General features: G+C 34.9%; 1 protein-coding gene across 1 annotated transcript in view; it reads right to left on the bottom strand.

Moving 5' to 3' along the window:
* The window catches only part of ARHGAP15 (Rho GTPase activating protein 15), a gene marked incomplete at both ends in the record, with an annotated part of 604,948 nt that overhangs the window by 495,655 nt on the left and 94,450 nt on the right, over nt 1–14,843 (bottom strand). Inside the window, one exon of the mRNA XM_084254031.1 lies at nt 4,376–4,465. Coding sequence (XP_084110157.1) covers nt 4,376–4,465 — 90 coding nt within the window. The remainder of the gene's footprint in view (nt 1–4,375; nt 4,466–14,843) is intronic.

Raw genomic sequence — 14,843 nt, 5'->3', positions numbered from 1 at the left:
GAAACAGTATTTTTTTATTCTTTACCCCCTATTTATATAAGGGAACAGAGTTAGTACTCTGGAAGTCACCGTGGAGTAAAAAGACTGTTTTGTGGGAACAATTTCCTGCAGGGTTTCTTTTTTTATTTTAATGATAGTGAATATATACACATATATTCAGTTAAAGAATGAAACCCTAGCCTTAGCAGTAACTGTTGAGTCAGTTAAAATGTGTCCAGTCTTCTGGCTTAACAAGTATAAGGCAATGGTAGATACAGCTTCTGTCTCTTTATTTCCTTTAGGGAGGAGACAAAACAAATTTACATGACAGAAGTAAAGAATATTTTTAAGTCCTAAATAAAACAACATGGAATTAATTACAGTGATTGGGACCACCATATATTTAATAAGGGGCTAATACCCTGGAGATTGGGAATGCTTCAAAGATGTATCATCTATCTATTTGATAGCATGCCATGAACTTCCTTTTCTCAGATTTTCAAAAATATCTAATTCAGCAGGTCTTCAAGGGAACACAGGAAACATAACTGAAATTTTTCCTTCAACTTTGAAGTAAGAAAATATTAAAAGACGAGAATTACTTATTGTTCAAAATTACTTTGTCAATGTTACTTCAGTTGAACGTTCTATTAAAAAAATTTAAGTCTGATGTAAGGCAAGAGAAGAAGGTGAGGCAAGAAAAGAAGGTGGCAGAATCCTTGCATGTGTTACTGCTGCTGCCTGACAACACTGCCATCCTCTACCATGGTTTTATTTAGTTATTACAACTATCTCTCTGTAAATGACATTTAGGATTATTTAAGATTATGTTGTAATCCTTTTAATCCTCAATGCTTTAAATTTCAGGCTAACCACCAAAGAGCAAACTAGCACTTAGCAGGAATGTTTAAAGCATGTGATTTGAACATAAATCTTTTTATTCACTCTTTCCCTGATGAAGAACTAGTGTTGTTCTTAAGTTAACTAAGAAAACTCATACCACAGTTCATTACAAATCACTCGGTTGCTAAATATTTTCTCAAGCTACATCAAACTTGTGATGTTCCTTGACAATTACACTAAATGCAGAATTAAGCAAAAGTTAGCAGCATTGAACATTTACTGATTTAACTTAGCATTTCTACCACTTTTTATAAATACAAATGTCTTTCTGGGGGGGGGGTGGAAATGCTCAGTAAAGCTATTAGATGTGTGTGTTCACACACACACATACACTATATATGTATATGTATATTTATACTTATAAAACACATATCATGACTCATCTACATACACTTTATTGTAGAACATTTTAATACATTTTAAAAATATATATATTATTTATTGCTAAGGAGCACCAATTATACCAGACTGCATTGTTATAAAATAGGCAGATGTTCTTGAACTCAGCCAGGAAGCATCATACTGATTTACTGAAAATTATTGAATACTGAACCTTAATAATAAATGTTGTCACTGTTACATTATGATGTACCAATGAAACAAGATTGAATTCATGTCAAGAGTTTAATAAGACTGACTATGAAGGAAACTTGGCTTTTAATTCAAAGAGAAAATGAACATGCAAACGTTCAAATGACATGTACAAATGAATGAAACAAATGAAATCCTTCCATTTTTTTTGTGTGTGTGTCTCAACTGTGCACTGAATCTTTCAAGCATGTCTCAGGCACGTAAATTTTTGTTTGTTTTCCTAATTCATTGAAGTTCGACTTCTCTACGGACATTGTAATTATATGGCATATAACTGCAAATCCATCAACTTTTAAAAGACAGATTTCAAATTTTAAATTATTTCTAATTTTGCTCTTCTTTGATTTTTCTTGAACCAAAAATCTCAATAGTCATTTGCTATCTGTAATCTATAATTCATAGACTGAGATTGAACACCAAGCCTAATTCAAACTTGGAATTCTAAAGCTATTTCTGATGTAGCACATCAGCTAAAGCTATGATGGTTCCTTTCCAGGCAGAAAGAAACACTTCATTATTCTGTAGGTAATGAAACCCTTGCGAGTGTGCTGTGCGTGCACACACACACCCACACACACACCCACACACACACTCAAACACCCAACAATGCCTTAATACTATGTTTTTGAGATATAATCATGTTTATTCTGATCATTTGAGAGTTAGACCCGCTAATGTATCTAATCAAATATTGATGCAAATCATCTAGATTTAGCTCGCTGGCAAATCCTTCCCGATGCTTTTTCGTTAACAGAACTACAAAAGCTATTTATATTGCTCCTCTCAAAAGGCTTAGTCTTATAGTCTATATCTCTGGATATATATTTATAAATTTTACCTAAGCTCCTGTGTTTAGGTGATGAAAAGATTTCACCATCACAAGAAAACCAAGTGACTCACCCCAAAGTGAATTAAGCAGGAAATGAAACTTGAGTCTCTCTCTAACTTTGTTACACAAAACATCCGTATAGTCAAGTCTTGTTTCTTTAAAGTAAAAGGTATAAGACAAAAAGGTAATCTGGATGTTCAAACACTGGGGTCCCATGAACTGCTGAGCTTCCTGACAAACAAAACTACCTCTTAAGATTTTCCCAAAAGCTAATGAAAGTGAGAAAAGATTTAATGTTTTGAAGGTATTACGGTACTATAATCAGAAATACAAAAAGCAAGAAGAATAATGAAACAGGAGGTGGCTAGTCACATTGCAAAAAATGTTAGAATGATATACATCATCAGTCTAGGTAGTTTAAATGTGCATCTATGTATATTATATTCATCACAACACAAAGTTATACATAAATACTTGTCTTTGATATTTACAGCCTCGCATATATCAGACATACTTGTCAAACATCCACATTTGTGAACAAACAACTTCATATGATTAACAGGAGAAACTGGAAAGGCTATCATAGTCCATCTCCAAGTGTTTCTATTATCCAAAAATTATTTCTATGGCAAATTTTAATTTCTATATTTTATAACTAGGTGATTAAGCACCAAACTCACCATACCAAATACTAAAACACCCAGTTCACCTAATCCAGTTCAGAACTGATCAAATTCATCATTTAGTTTGTCACTGATATTAAGATTATAACCTGTACTTTCATTATTTATGGCAGAATAGCAAGAAAAGTAAGAAGCTGGGAGAAATACCTCACTGGTCTACAATTCCTCACTTTAAAACAAGATTTTTTTTTTCCTCCCTGGAGGTTATAGGACCTCCTGGTTCTATAAGGTCATATTCTAATCATTTTTGACTTTGTCCTTTGATTTCTAGGCAAGTAAGTTTGGTTTTCTCTTCTTTTCATATCCATTCTCTTTTTCTTTTTGGGTAAGAAAAAAAAAAACTATTACATCAAAAATAGATAAGTAAATATAACACAACTAATATACAAAATAATTTATTGTAAAATATGTTGAAAGTTTTTTTTTTTAATTCACCTGGATCCAAATTACTTGAACATATCTGAAGTAGCATTTAGAAAACATAGTACAATTGGAAACCAGTTTTTTATCCTCAGTGAGAATTCAGATAGCAAAAGTCACATACCCATTTATCTGAGACTTAATTTATTAATTTTAGCAATGTGTTTAAGAACAAAATTGAATTTTCTTCAAGGACCAAAATAGTCTTAAAAGATTTAATATAATAATGGCAATAATCTAGTTTCTTAGCAAAAAAATGATATAAATTCTAAAATAACCACTAAAATTATTGGTTACTTTGAAAATATAAATCAAACTAAATCTCATTCAGTTGTAGAAAAAGAATAGTCTCCACAAGCTAAAGTTATTGTCAAAGGAACTTTAGCAACATTATATGCACAACACTGTTTTCCCATATCCTTTCTTGCAAGTATTTCATGATTTTTTTTATTCAATGGGATATGGTTGAAGTTATACATCAGTTATTTTTTCCAAAACAGTAAATTACACAATATGAAAATATCCAGCTTTTATAGAAGTTCAGTTTTTTCCATTCCTTAAGTTACATTAGTAAATATAATTATGACTGAAGACAGGAATGGCAGTGAAAGCAAATAATTTATCATAATTAGTAAATATTATTTAGTGTATATTGAACACTTTACATCAGATTTGTCAAGCATTATAGGTTCAAGCCTCAAAAACCTATCAAATACATTGTAAAGTTCAAAGACTTGTGGATGTAGAATTAATTAGCACGCCAAATATATTTTGAGTTTAGTTAGCAGGCACTGAGGGAAAAAATAAAAACAAAATCCAATGAAAAAGAGTCAGCGTTTTTTCACAATGATGCAAATAGTTCAGGTACATGAAAATATCAGAAGACTGTCTTTTTTGACTATTCAAGAGACCTCGGATTTAGAGGAAATAAAAATGAATCGAATATATGAATGAATCGAATATCTCTTACCTGAAAGACATTCTTTCTGCTTGATTTTTCCTTGGTCCATTCAATATGGGCTCCACACAAATCTACACTCTCCAGCTTGTGCCCAGTTTTCTGGAAAAAAAATGAAATGAATTGAATGAAATGAATTAAAATCATATTATATTGTTAGTGTATGTCAGGAAAAATAAGTTTATTTACTTAGCAGCTATACAGATCTACAATAGAAAGCCCTTCTACTTTTTTTCAGTTTCTAAGAGCTATCTGGATACTCATGTTCATTACAAGATTGTTTCCAAAAGTCAAGACATGGAAATAATCTAAGTATCATCAATGAATGAACATTAGGAATGCTATATACATAAAACTGAAAAAAAAAACTTATTGCCTACAAAAAAGAAGGAAAACTTGCCATGTGCAACAACATGGCTACACCTTAAGGCTGCTGTGCTAAAGAGACTAAGTCAGCCAGGGAAAGACATAATACATGACTTCACTTATATGTGGAATCTAAGTAATTCAAACTCACAGAAACAGAAAGCGATTACTAGGGACAGGGAAATTGGGAGATTTTAGTCAAAGGGAACAATTTTTTCAGTTATATGATTTAAGAATCAAATACACAGTATGGTAACAATAGTTGACAACATACCTTACACTTCAAAGATGTTGTTCTAATTTACAGAAAGAATAGTTCTTAAATGTTTGCACCACACACACGTATGCAAAGGTAACTTTATGAGGAGATGGATATGTTAATTAACCTTATGTGCCAATCATTCAACAAAAATGTACCAAATTTCACAATGCACAATTTAACTTACACAATTCTATTTGTCAATTTTATATCAATAAAACTGAAAAAGTAAAAAAACAAATCTTATAAATATGTATCTAGTGCCACCACTGTGCCTTTTAGAGGTTCACTTTTCAGACTTTTAAAACTATACACATAAGTATATGTGTATTTGTGTCTAATGTACTTAATTTATAGCACATAGGCTACTGCGCATGCTTCCTTTTACAAAACACAAATGTAGAGTTCAATTAAAACTTGTTTTATTTCAGTAATTGATAATAATAAATTTACGGGAACATCATCTACACTTGCCTATTCATATTTTCATATGATGTAAGTGAATCATATTTTAATTTTATTTTTTCTTGAAGATTTATTTATTTATTTATACAAGCACTGGGTATAGTCAGAAGTGTGGGAGGGTGAGAAAATTCACCACAGCCAGAGCAGGGAGCTCTAACTAACTGAAGACAGACTAACTGAAGTACACTGTTGAGGGGAGCAGCGGGAGCAGCAGGGGAGGTGTGTGCGCCAGGTGGGACCTTCGCCCGGTGGCTGGGGATTGAACCGGCACTGCAGAGGCTACCGGCAGCTTCTCAGCCTGGTGCTCAACTGCTGCACCACCAGGGGAGCCCCCATATTTTAATTTTATATAGCTCTTTTGTTTTGTTTAATACCTTGAAGTATCTAGATGGGTTGCTTTCAATCCATGAATTGGTTAATGAAGTCAGTGAGATCTTGGGGAAGATGGCATCAGAAGAATTTCCCTATGTTGACTGGGGAAATGACTGAGTTCAGATAGGCACTTTTTTCAGAGAATCCCATGATTTGGAATGAAACCATAGTATCATCACCAGGAACTAATAATGACAGAAGAGACATAGAAAAAAATCAGCTTAGGGGAAAAGAAGGTGAATGTGGAAAGAAGCAGTCACTTGTGGGGAGACCATGCCTCATATTAGCACCAGGGAAGGACAAAGCTAAGTGCTGTGGCTCTAACCATGGGGAATTTAGGCAAGAGTGCATTGATGAGGCCAGCACATGGGGTCCCCAAACAAGAAGACAAAGTTCGAAAAAACGTGAACCCCACTGCACAGACCCCCAGGAACAGGCAGATACAGGAAACAACTGGATATGGTGAAACTGTTTTGAAATGTGCCAGGGCTACAATGAAGGCCCAATCCATAGACTACAGAGATGTGGGTCTGAGGCCTAGAGGGGAGGCCTAGCAGCAACAACATAGGCAAGAGCCAAGCCTATATACACCTCTCTCATAAGCAATGAACCTCTCCAAGATGACCTTCCATCACTCAATGGAAGGCCTAGCAACAGATTAGTTCTCCCTAACATACAGTGCCATCTACTGGAAAAGTGGAAGCTCTGCATTCTTAATATATAGAAAGTAAATAATGGGGAGATAGAAAACAAACAGCAGGCAATCTGAGTCCCAGGGGAACACTACATCACAGAGAGAAATCCAATCTCTAGAACCCAACCACAAGACATGGAATTTATTTTCTGTCTATCAGATACAGAATTCAAAATTACCATGAAAAAGAAATGGGAGAAAGCACAGAAAAGCTGATCAAAGATATACAAGAAAATCTTGAAAAACAAAAGAATGCCCTGAGAAATAAAAATTAATGAATGGAAGACTGACATTGAAGCTTTAAATAATAGGGATGCCAAAGATCAACATAGGAGATAAAAAAAATTGAAAAAGCTCTGTAAGTACAATAGATCAAATGTAAGATCAAATCAGTGACCTTGAAGATAGTAGCACACAATGAATTCAGGTGGAAGGAGAAAGAAAGCTATGAAGAGAAAATAAAGAAATACTTCAATTAGCCAACTCCATGAGGAAAGTAAACATAATAGTAATGGGTATACCAGAAAGGGAAGAGAGAGAGAAGGGAGCAGAGAAATAATTTAAAGAAATATTAGAGAAAAACTTCCCAAACCTGGAAAAGGAACTAAACATACATGTCTATGAAGTTAAACCAGCACAAGTTACATAAACAAAATTAGATGTACAGCAAGACACATGTTAGTGAAACTTCCAAAGTTTCAAGACAAAGAAAGGAATATTAGAGTTGGCTGGGGAAAGAAGCAGATAACCTCTAAAGTAATCCCATCAGACTTACATCTAACTTCTCTGAGGAAACATGGGCAAGGAGAGAATGAAATGACATATTCAAAATGCTTAAAGATAAAAGTGCTAGCTAAGATTACTCTATCTTGCTAGACTCTCCTGAGATATGAGGAAGAAATAAAGCTTTCTCAGACAAACAGAAACTAAAAGACTTTGTTTGCATCAATAGACCCCCAATCTATGAAATGTTAAAAGGAAATCTCATATCTAAATTAAAGGGAAGAAAATCCACAAAAAAACTAAACAAGGAAATTGAATCATAAAAATAAAGGCAAAATAGCAGTAGCAGACTACTCTCTATATCAAAAATCACCCTAAATGTAAATTGAATGAACTCATCAATCAAAAGACATAGTGAAGCTACTTGGTTCAGAAAAGAAAATCCAACTTTCTGCTGTCTCCAGAAAATGCTCCTGAGTCCCACAGATAAACACAGGCTCAAACTAAAGGGTACAAAAGCAATCCTATAGGAAATATGACCCAAAGAAAGGCATGGACAGCCATATTTATATTGGATAAAATAGATTTCCAACTAAAAGAGTTAACAAGGGATGGGAATGGATATGATATAATGATTAAGGGAACAAAGCATCAGGAAGGCATAACTGTCATATGTGTGTGTATATATATATATATATATCTGTATGTATACACATGCACATATACATACACATATACATATACATGCACATATATAAAATAAATAAAGGTGCATCAAAATATATAAGGCAATCACAAGCAAATCTGAAAACAGATATGTAAAACATATCCACTTTCCCCAAATGCCAGATCAAACAGACAGATAGTACACTGTAATCTTTAAAAAAAGAATTAAGCAATATGGGATTAATAGACATTTTAGAGCATTGTCCTACAAAAAAGCTGAACACACATTCTTAAGTTCACATGAGATATTCACCAGGATTGACCACATACCGGGTCACAGGATAAGAATCAACAAATTCATGAAGATTTAAATTGTACCAATCATCTTTTCTGAACATCAAGGCATCAAATAAGAAGTCAACCATAAATAGAAAGCATAAAAATTTCTAATGTTAGCAAGTGAATGATACACTATTGAAAGATTATAGGTTAATGAGAAAACAAAGAATTAAAAAAAAGGATATCTTGAGTCAAGGGAATATGAGGACAGAACTTTCAGGCTTTTGGAATATAGGAATAGCTATAATAAGAGTGAAGGTGATAACAATACAGGCCCACATCAAGAAATAAGAAATAGGGGCCTCCCTGGTGGCATAGGTGGTCGAGCGCAGCGCTGTGAAGCTGTTGGCAGCCTCTGCAGTGCTGGTTTGATCCCCGCCAGCCTTCGGAGCAACCCACATGGTGAGCAGACTTCTCCTCTCTCGCCTGCTGCTCTCTTCAGCAGTGTATTTCATCAGTTTGCCTGTTCTGTTCCCCGCTCTGTCTCTGGTGAATCCTCTCACCCTCCCGCACATCTGGACTGTAGCCTGGCTCTTGTATAAATAAAATAAATCTTAAAGAAAATAATAAATAAGAAATAGTACAAAAACACTAATTTGAAGAGAAATATGCACTCCTATAATGTTCATTTTAGCACAATTTACAAAAGCCAAGTTATGGAAACATCCTAAGTGTCCAATGATAGATAAGTAGGTAAAGATATAGTATATATACACAATGGTATACTACTTAGCTATCTTAGCTATCAAAAAAGAAATTCTGTCATTAGTGACCACATGGATAGAACTGGAGGAGATTGTGTTAAGTGAAATATGTCAGAAGAGAAACAGAATACCAAATAAATTAACTCATTGTAAATTATAAAAAAGCAAAGCAAAGGAGCAGAAAAAAACAAACCAAAATAAATCCTTGAAATCTGATTGATGAACAGAGACTACCAGAAGTGGAGGGTAGTGAGGTGGACACAAACTGGGGAGGAGATGCAATGGACTATAGTGGAGAATTATTGGTGCCATCCTGTTGAGCATGGTGTAATACATTTGTAGAGATTTAAATATACATCCCTAAACACATAGCACATCCCTAAACACATCCCTAAACACATAGCATGTTGTAAATCAATGTTACTTCGATAAACATAATTTTAAAAAGAAACATTTTTATGTGCCAAACATTTTTATGACTATTAGCTCATACAATAATTGTGAGATACATACTATTAATATCGCCATGGTCCAGGGGACATATTTGTGTCAGAAGAGGGTGGTAAAATTTACCATAGTAACACAGGTAGATAAGGATGAGCCAAGATTTAAATGCTGGCAGTATTACTTCAGAGCCTGTTCCTACTTACTATGCAGTCCTTGAAAATTGAATATATAGACTATGATCATACTCAAGTTATAACATGAAAGAAACATATTGGGAAAATATTTGCCTATCTTACTAGACTCTAGACTAGACACATTGACCTTTTCCCTCCCCTGTAAACTTGATCTTCCCATAAGGCCTTTACACCACCTGTTTACCTGGAATACCTCCCAATCTTTACATGTGGACTCCTTATCCATCAGTTCCCAGTTCAATGTCACCTTGTCAGAGAAGACTCTTCCTTGACTCTCTTAGAGAAAAGAGCTGCATTCCAACACTCCTGATTATTCTGTAGTACGGCTTGCTTTGATTTCACCACAGATCTTCTACTAACTTAAATTAACATATATATTTCTAAATGCTGACTGTTTTTCTCCACCAGAATTAAACTCCCTGAGCTAAGCCCTTATTTGCCTTTTCCTCCAATATTTCTCCCAATATATTGAACAGCGCCTGTCACATAGCTGTTGTTCAATATTTAATGAATTTGTGAATGAAGGAAAAAATACCAAAATGCATCTAGCTTTTGTTCTTTAGAAAGAAGATTTAGGCATCTTAAAACTGCCAATTTTATAACAAGAATTTATATTTTGCTTAATGGTTAAGCAGTCTTTTTTTTTGTGATTTAGAAAAGTTATAAACAATTTAAGGGCCTTGTACGGATGGAACCTAAGATTTCACAGAACTTTCAATAAATATTTACTATATACTGAGTAAGTATCATGTGCTTGTGTACTGGGCACTGGGCTCCAGGGATAAAGAGATACTGGCTCTCCCTTTAGTAAACTTGTACTCACCTTAGATGCCGTATTTTTTTACATACTAGATCTATACGGAGCTAGAAGAAGCCTTTGATTTATGCAATCCAAACTTTCCTGGAGTTCTCATCATCTTAATTTTACCAACCTAATTGTCTTCATCAGCATACATGTTGCATCTCAAGGGTGTATCTTAATCTGAACTCTGTCACTCCCAGTTCCCAACTTGTCCTCATCATGTGATGTTGACCTTGCCCCATCTCTTCTATTCTTCATGAGCTCACCCTTTTATCTCCTCTCCAATTTAGCAATCATCATTCTGCCTCTCATCTCATGAATACCATGGACTGAGAGTTTTTCTTTGTCCTCATGTTTCCGTTATGTGCATTTCTTATGTTATTAAAATTGGCAACTTTTAAAAAATTATTTATTTATACAAGAACTGGGGTAAAAGCCAGGGGTGTGGGAGGTGAGAGGATTCACCAGAGACAGAGTGGGGAACAGAACAGGCAGATGAACCGGAAACGCTACTGAGGGGAGCAGCGGGCAAGGCAGGAGAGGTCTGCTGCGCCATGTGGGTAGCTTCCTGGCTGGCCGGGAATTGAACTCACGCTACAGAAGCTGTGGACAGCTTCACAGCGCTGTGCTCAACCCACTGTGCCATGTAGAAGCCCTAAAATTGGCAACTTTTATGCACTCTTCCAGTCCTTCCAAACCTTGCCGGTTTCACTTCCTTTTGTGTCTAGGCATATGTCCCTGATTCTATAGTTGCTTCAGCCTCCCCACTCCTATCTCCATCTCTCTCTCTCTCTCATTAAATGATCCACTATACTCTCTAAGGTACTTTTTCTTCTACAGTCTTATCCCTATTTCCTAATTCTGGAGAAATAATTTTTGACAATAATGTAGTAACATTACAAAGAATGGTTACCTTCATCGGGACTTTTGATTTAGCTTAACAAACTTTCATTTTTTTTTTTTAAAGACACTGAACTTGAGATATTGTCAAGGAGTAGAAGCCTAGAACCTATCCATCTTGGACAACTAAAATTGTATACAAATAGAAGTCACACAAAAATGTCCTATTGAGACTGGCTTATATCACTAAAGATAACTCAAGGCTCATCCATGTTGTCACATATTGCAGTATTTTCTTTGTTTTCAAGACTGCATAACATTTCCAGTGTATGTATATGCCACACTTTAACCATTCATTCACTGAAGGGCATTTATTGTGTTTCTATTTCTTAGTTATGAAGAACTCTGCAATGAACATGGAGATGTTAATATCCTTTCAAGATCCTAATTCAAATTGTTTTGCATAAATATTCAAAAGTGAGATAATATATTTCTACTTTATATGATTTGAGGAATTTCCATATTGTTTCCCATGGTGTCTATACTACTTTGTATTCTGACCAATAGTATACAGGTTTGATTCCTTCACATTGAACAACACTTGTCTTCTTTAAAAAAAACAAAACAAAACAATGCCTTGATATATGAGTTTATTTCATTGTGGTTTTGATTTGCATTTCTCTGATACTTAGTGATGTTAAGCATCTTTACATAACCTGATGACTATTTGCATGCAATCTTTAGATAAATGTCTATTATAAAATCTTTGGCCCAATCTTTAAATCAGAGTTTTTGTTTTGCATTAGTTTTGCTATTGACTTGTAAGAGTTCCTTATATTTTTTTAGAAATTATCTTTTTTCAGACATATGATTTGAAAATGCTTTCTCCCATCCTACAGATTATCTTTTTTCTCTTTTGATTGTTTCCTTTGTTGTGCATAAGTATTTCATTTTTTAAATTTTTTTTTAAATTTATGTATTTATTTACTAATTTTATTTATTTATACAAGCACTGGGTACAGTCAGAAGTGCGGGAGGGTGAGAGAATTCACCAGAGCCAGAGCGGGGAGCAGAGCAGGCAGAAGGACCGAAGTACACTGCTGAGGGGAGCAGCGGGCGGCAGGAGGGGTCTGAGCGCCATGTGGGACGCTCTTCCAGTGGCCAGGGAGCTGCTGGGGATCGAACCGGCCCTGCAGAGGCTGCGGGCAGCTTCGCAACCCAGCGCTCAACCCCTGCGTCACTGGGGAGGCCCATGAATAAGTATTTTTTAGTTTGATATAGTCCCATTAGAGTATTTTTGCTTTTGTTACCCTGTGCATTTGGTATTTGGTATCATAATTGTGGAATTACTGCCAGGACCAATGTATGAACACTTAGCAAACACTTTTTTTGCTAGTGTTCCCAGTCACTTTCTAGTCTTTTTCATGACACTTCTCTCCCAATGCTCTACTCCTTTCAAATTATCCCATCAAAGGGGATATTTCAAGTGATTATATAATTTTTGTGCTAGAATATTCACAATTATTTTTACTTTTAGAGTTAGTCTGTGGAATGAAAATAAACAACATAAACTTTGATAAAGTTCTAATATTTAATAAATTACCAAATGCCTTGCTCTCTAAAAGTTTTCTACTCATGTCCCATTTACTCCTTATAGCAATCTTGTAAAGTTATTGCCATTACCTTCAACTTACCTGTGAAGAAACTCAAGCAGGGAATGAAGGCCTCTCATAAGCTCACGCACTTCATAAGTTCCTGAGGTGATGTGTGAATTTACTTTTATCTGATTTCAAGTCCCAAATTCTTCATCACAACACAATGCATGTCACCCCTCCATACCTTCCCTCTCCTCATAAAGTCACATAATGTGTTTTTAAGTCCAAAAAATAAGAATTAACATTTTCTACTTTTTTCCTTATAAATGTCATCACTTTCCATTTTCTCTTCTGGCTCCTAGAATTCTAGGCCTGTGTCTATGACCCTATTCTAAATGGCTATGGCCTCCCTGCCTGGAAATGGAACAGTAGCATCTATGGCATCAAAATTACCTGGTCTATCCATGCCATACAGTAATATAAATAACTCTCAAGGCATGAACTTCTTTGCCTCTGTGGAAGAGATTCTCTTTCTCAGGTCCAAGGCTTTTCCTCTCTAGTTCCAAATTCTTTGTAATCATGATCCATGATCCTGATTTTCTGGGTACTCTTATGTTCAAAATTCCCCACTCTCAAATAGAGTATTTCCTTTAGCCTATAAAACAATATTTAGGTCAATCTTATTTTTAAAAAATAGGAAAAAAACAGGCATCCATCCACAACATCTCTTTTCTCAATCTCACCAATTTCATTCCTATTATTGTCAGGATCCTTTGTAGTTATCTGCAGTCATGTTTTATGTTTGCTCATGCTCCATTCTCTTCTTAACCTTCTGTAGGCTTCTATCCCTTTGTTGGATAGTCTAAAACATCCTACGCCTCTTAACCATAAAGGTAAAAAACAAAATAAAACAAAACAAAAAAAAAACCAGTAAAATAAAAACAATATGATTCCTTCTTTCCAATTAACATTCTTCCTCAAATCTGCAATATTAGATTCTGCCCAGCCTTCTGCTTAAAGGTTTCTGTTCCTCAATTATGAAGATGCATTCTCTCCAAATTTTTCTTTCACTTTTTATATTCTTCCTTCTTTGTTTCATTCTATCATTCTCCTCATTTTCTTTCTTCTTAAATGTTGATCATCTCTTGTTTATTCTCCTAGGACAGTATTTCTCATGGCTTGCATGCTTCTTGTGGGGTTTAGTATTGCCTCTGTTTTGATCCATAACTTATACCATGTTAACTTTTCAATGGTTCCTCTAGTCACCCCCAACCCCCAGTTCCTTGAACAGTATTTCCTAACTAACCACCATTAGGGTGTAGCATACACACCTCAGTGAAATCAATGTCTTCTTAGATTTGCCCCTTTTATCTATTGCTTTCCTTTGTTAATCATCCCTTAAATTATCTCAATTTTTTCACTCTTTAAATTCTCTCATCTCCCTTACCACCCAGCCCAAAAGGTACAATGCCTCAATTACGGTACTATCTCATCTTCCCCATCCCATGACCACAACCTCATTGCTGCTATTACTTTCACATCTAAATTCTCCTTATTGTTTCCTCTGAGACTAGTCAAAACCATTTCAATTCATTCTCTACATTTTGACTTTTTTTCTAAATTCAAATCTAATCATATTTCTCTTGGAAATTTTACTTTCTACAAGATACTGCACAAACCCTACAGTAGCAATATACAAATCCATTGTTATTATTCCCCAATAATCCTCAATTCCATTAATTATTCTATTCTTCCACACACCAGCTATGTTAAAATCATGGCAGCGTCCAAAATTGCAACACACTTTCACAACTCCAGGCATAAGGAATGTAAGTATGTATGCATCTTTTCATCTGGAACACATTTATCTCATCCATTTGTCCTAATTCTCCTCATTTCATGATATAACTCCAAAATAATCTCCATGACATTCTCTTTAGCTTTTTGAGAACATACTCTTTCCCATTTCCCCTACTTTGAAACAAGCTTTGTTACTATTCTTTTTGTTGTTTAT

The sequence above is a fragment of the Talpa europaea genome (genome assembly GCF_964194135.1).
Source record: "Talpa europaea genome assembly, chromosome: 1".
NCBI lineage: Eukaryota > Metazoa > Chordata > Mammalia > Eulipotyphla > Talpidae > Talpa > Talpa europaea.
Note: the sequence above shows the minus strand (reverse complement) of the source record. Positions and strands in the feature narration are given on the sequence as shown.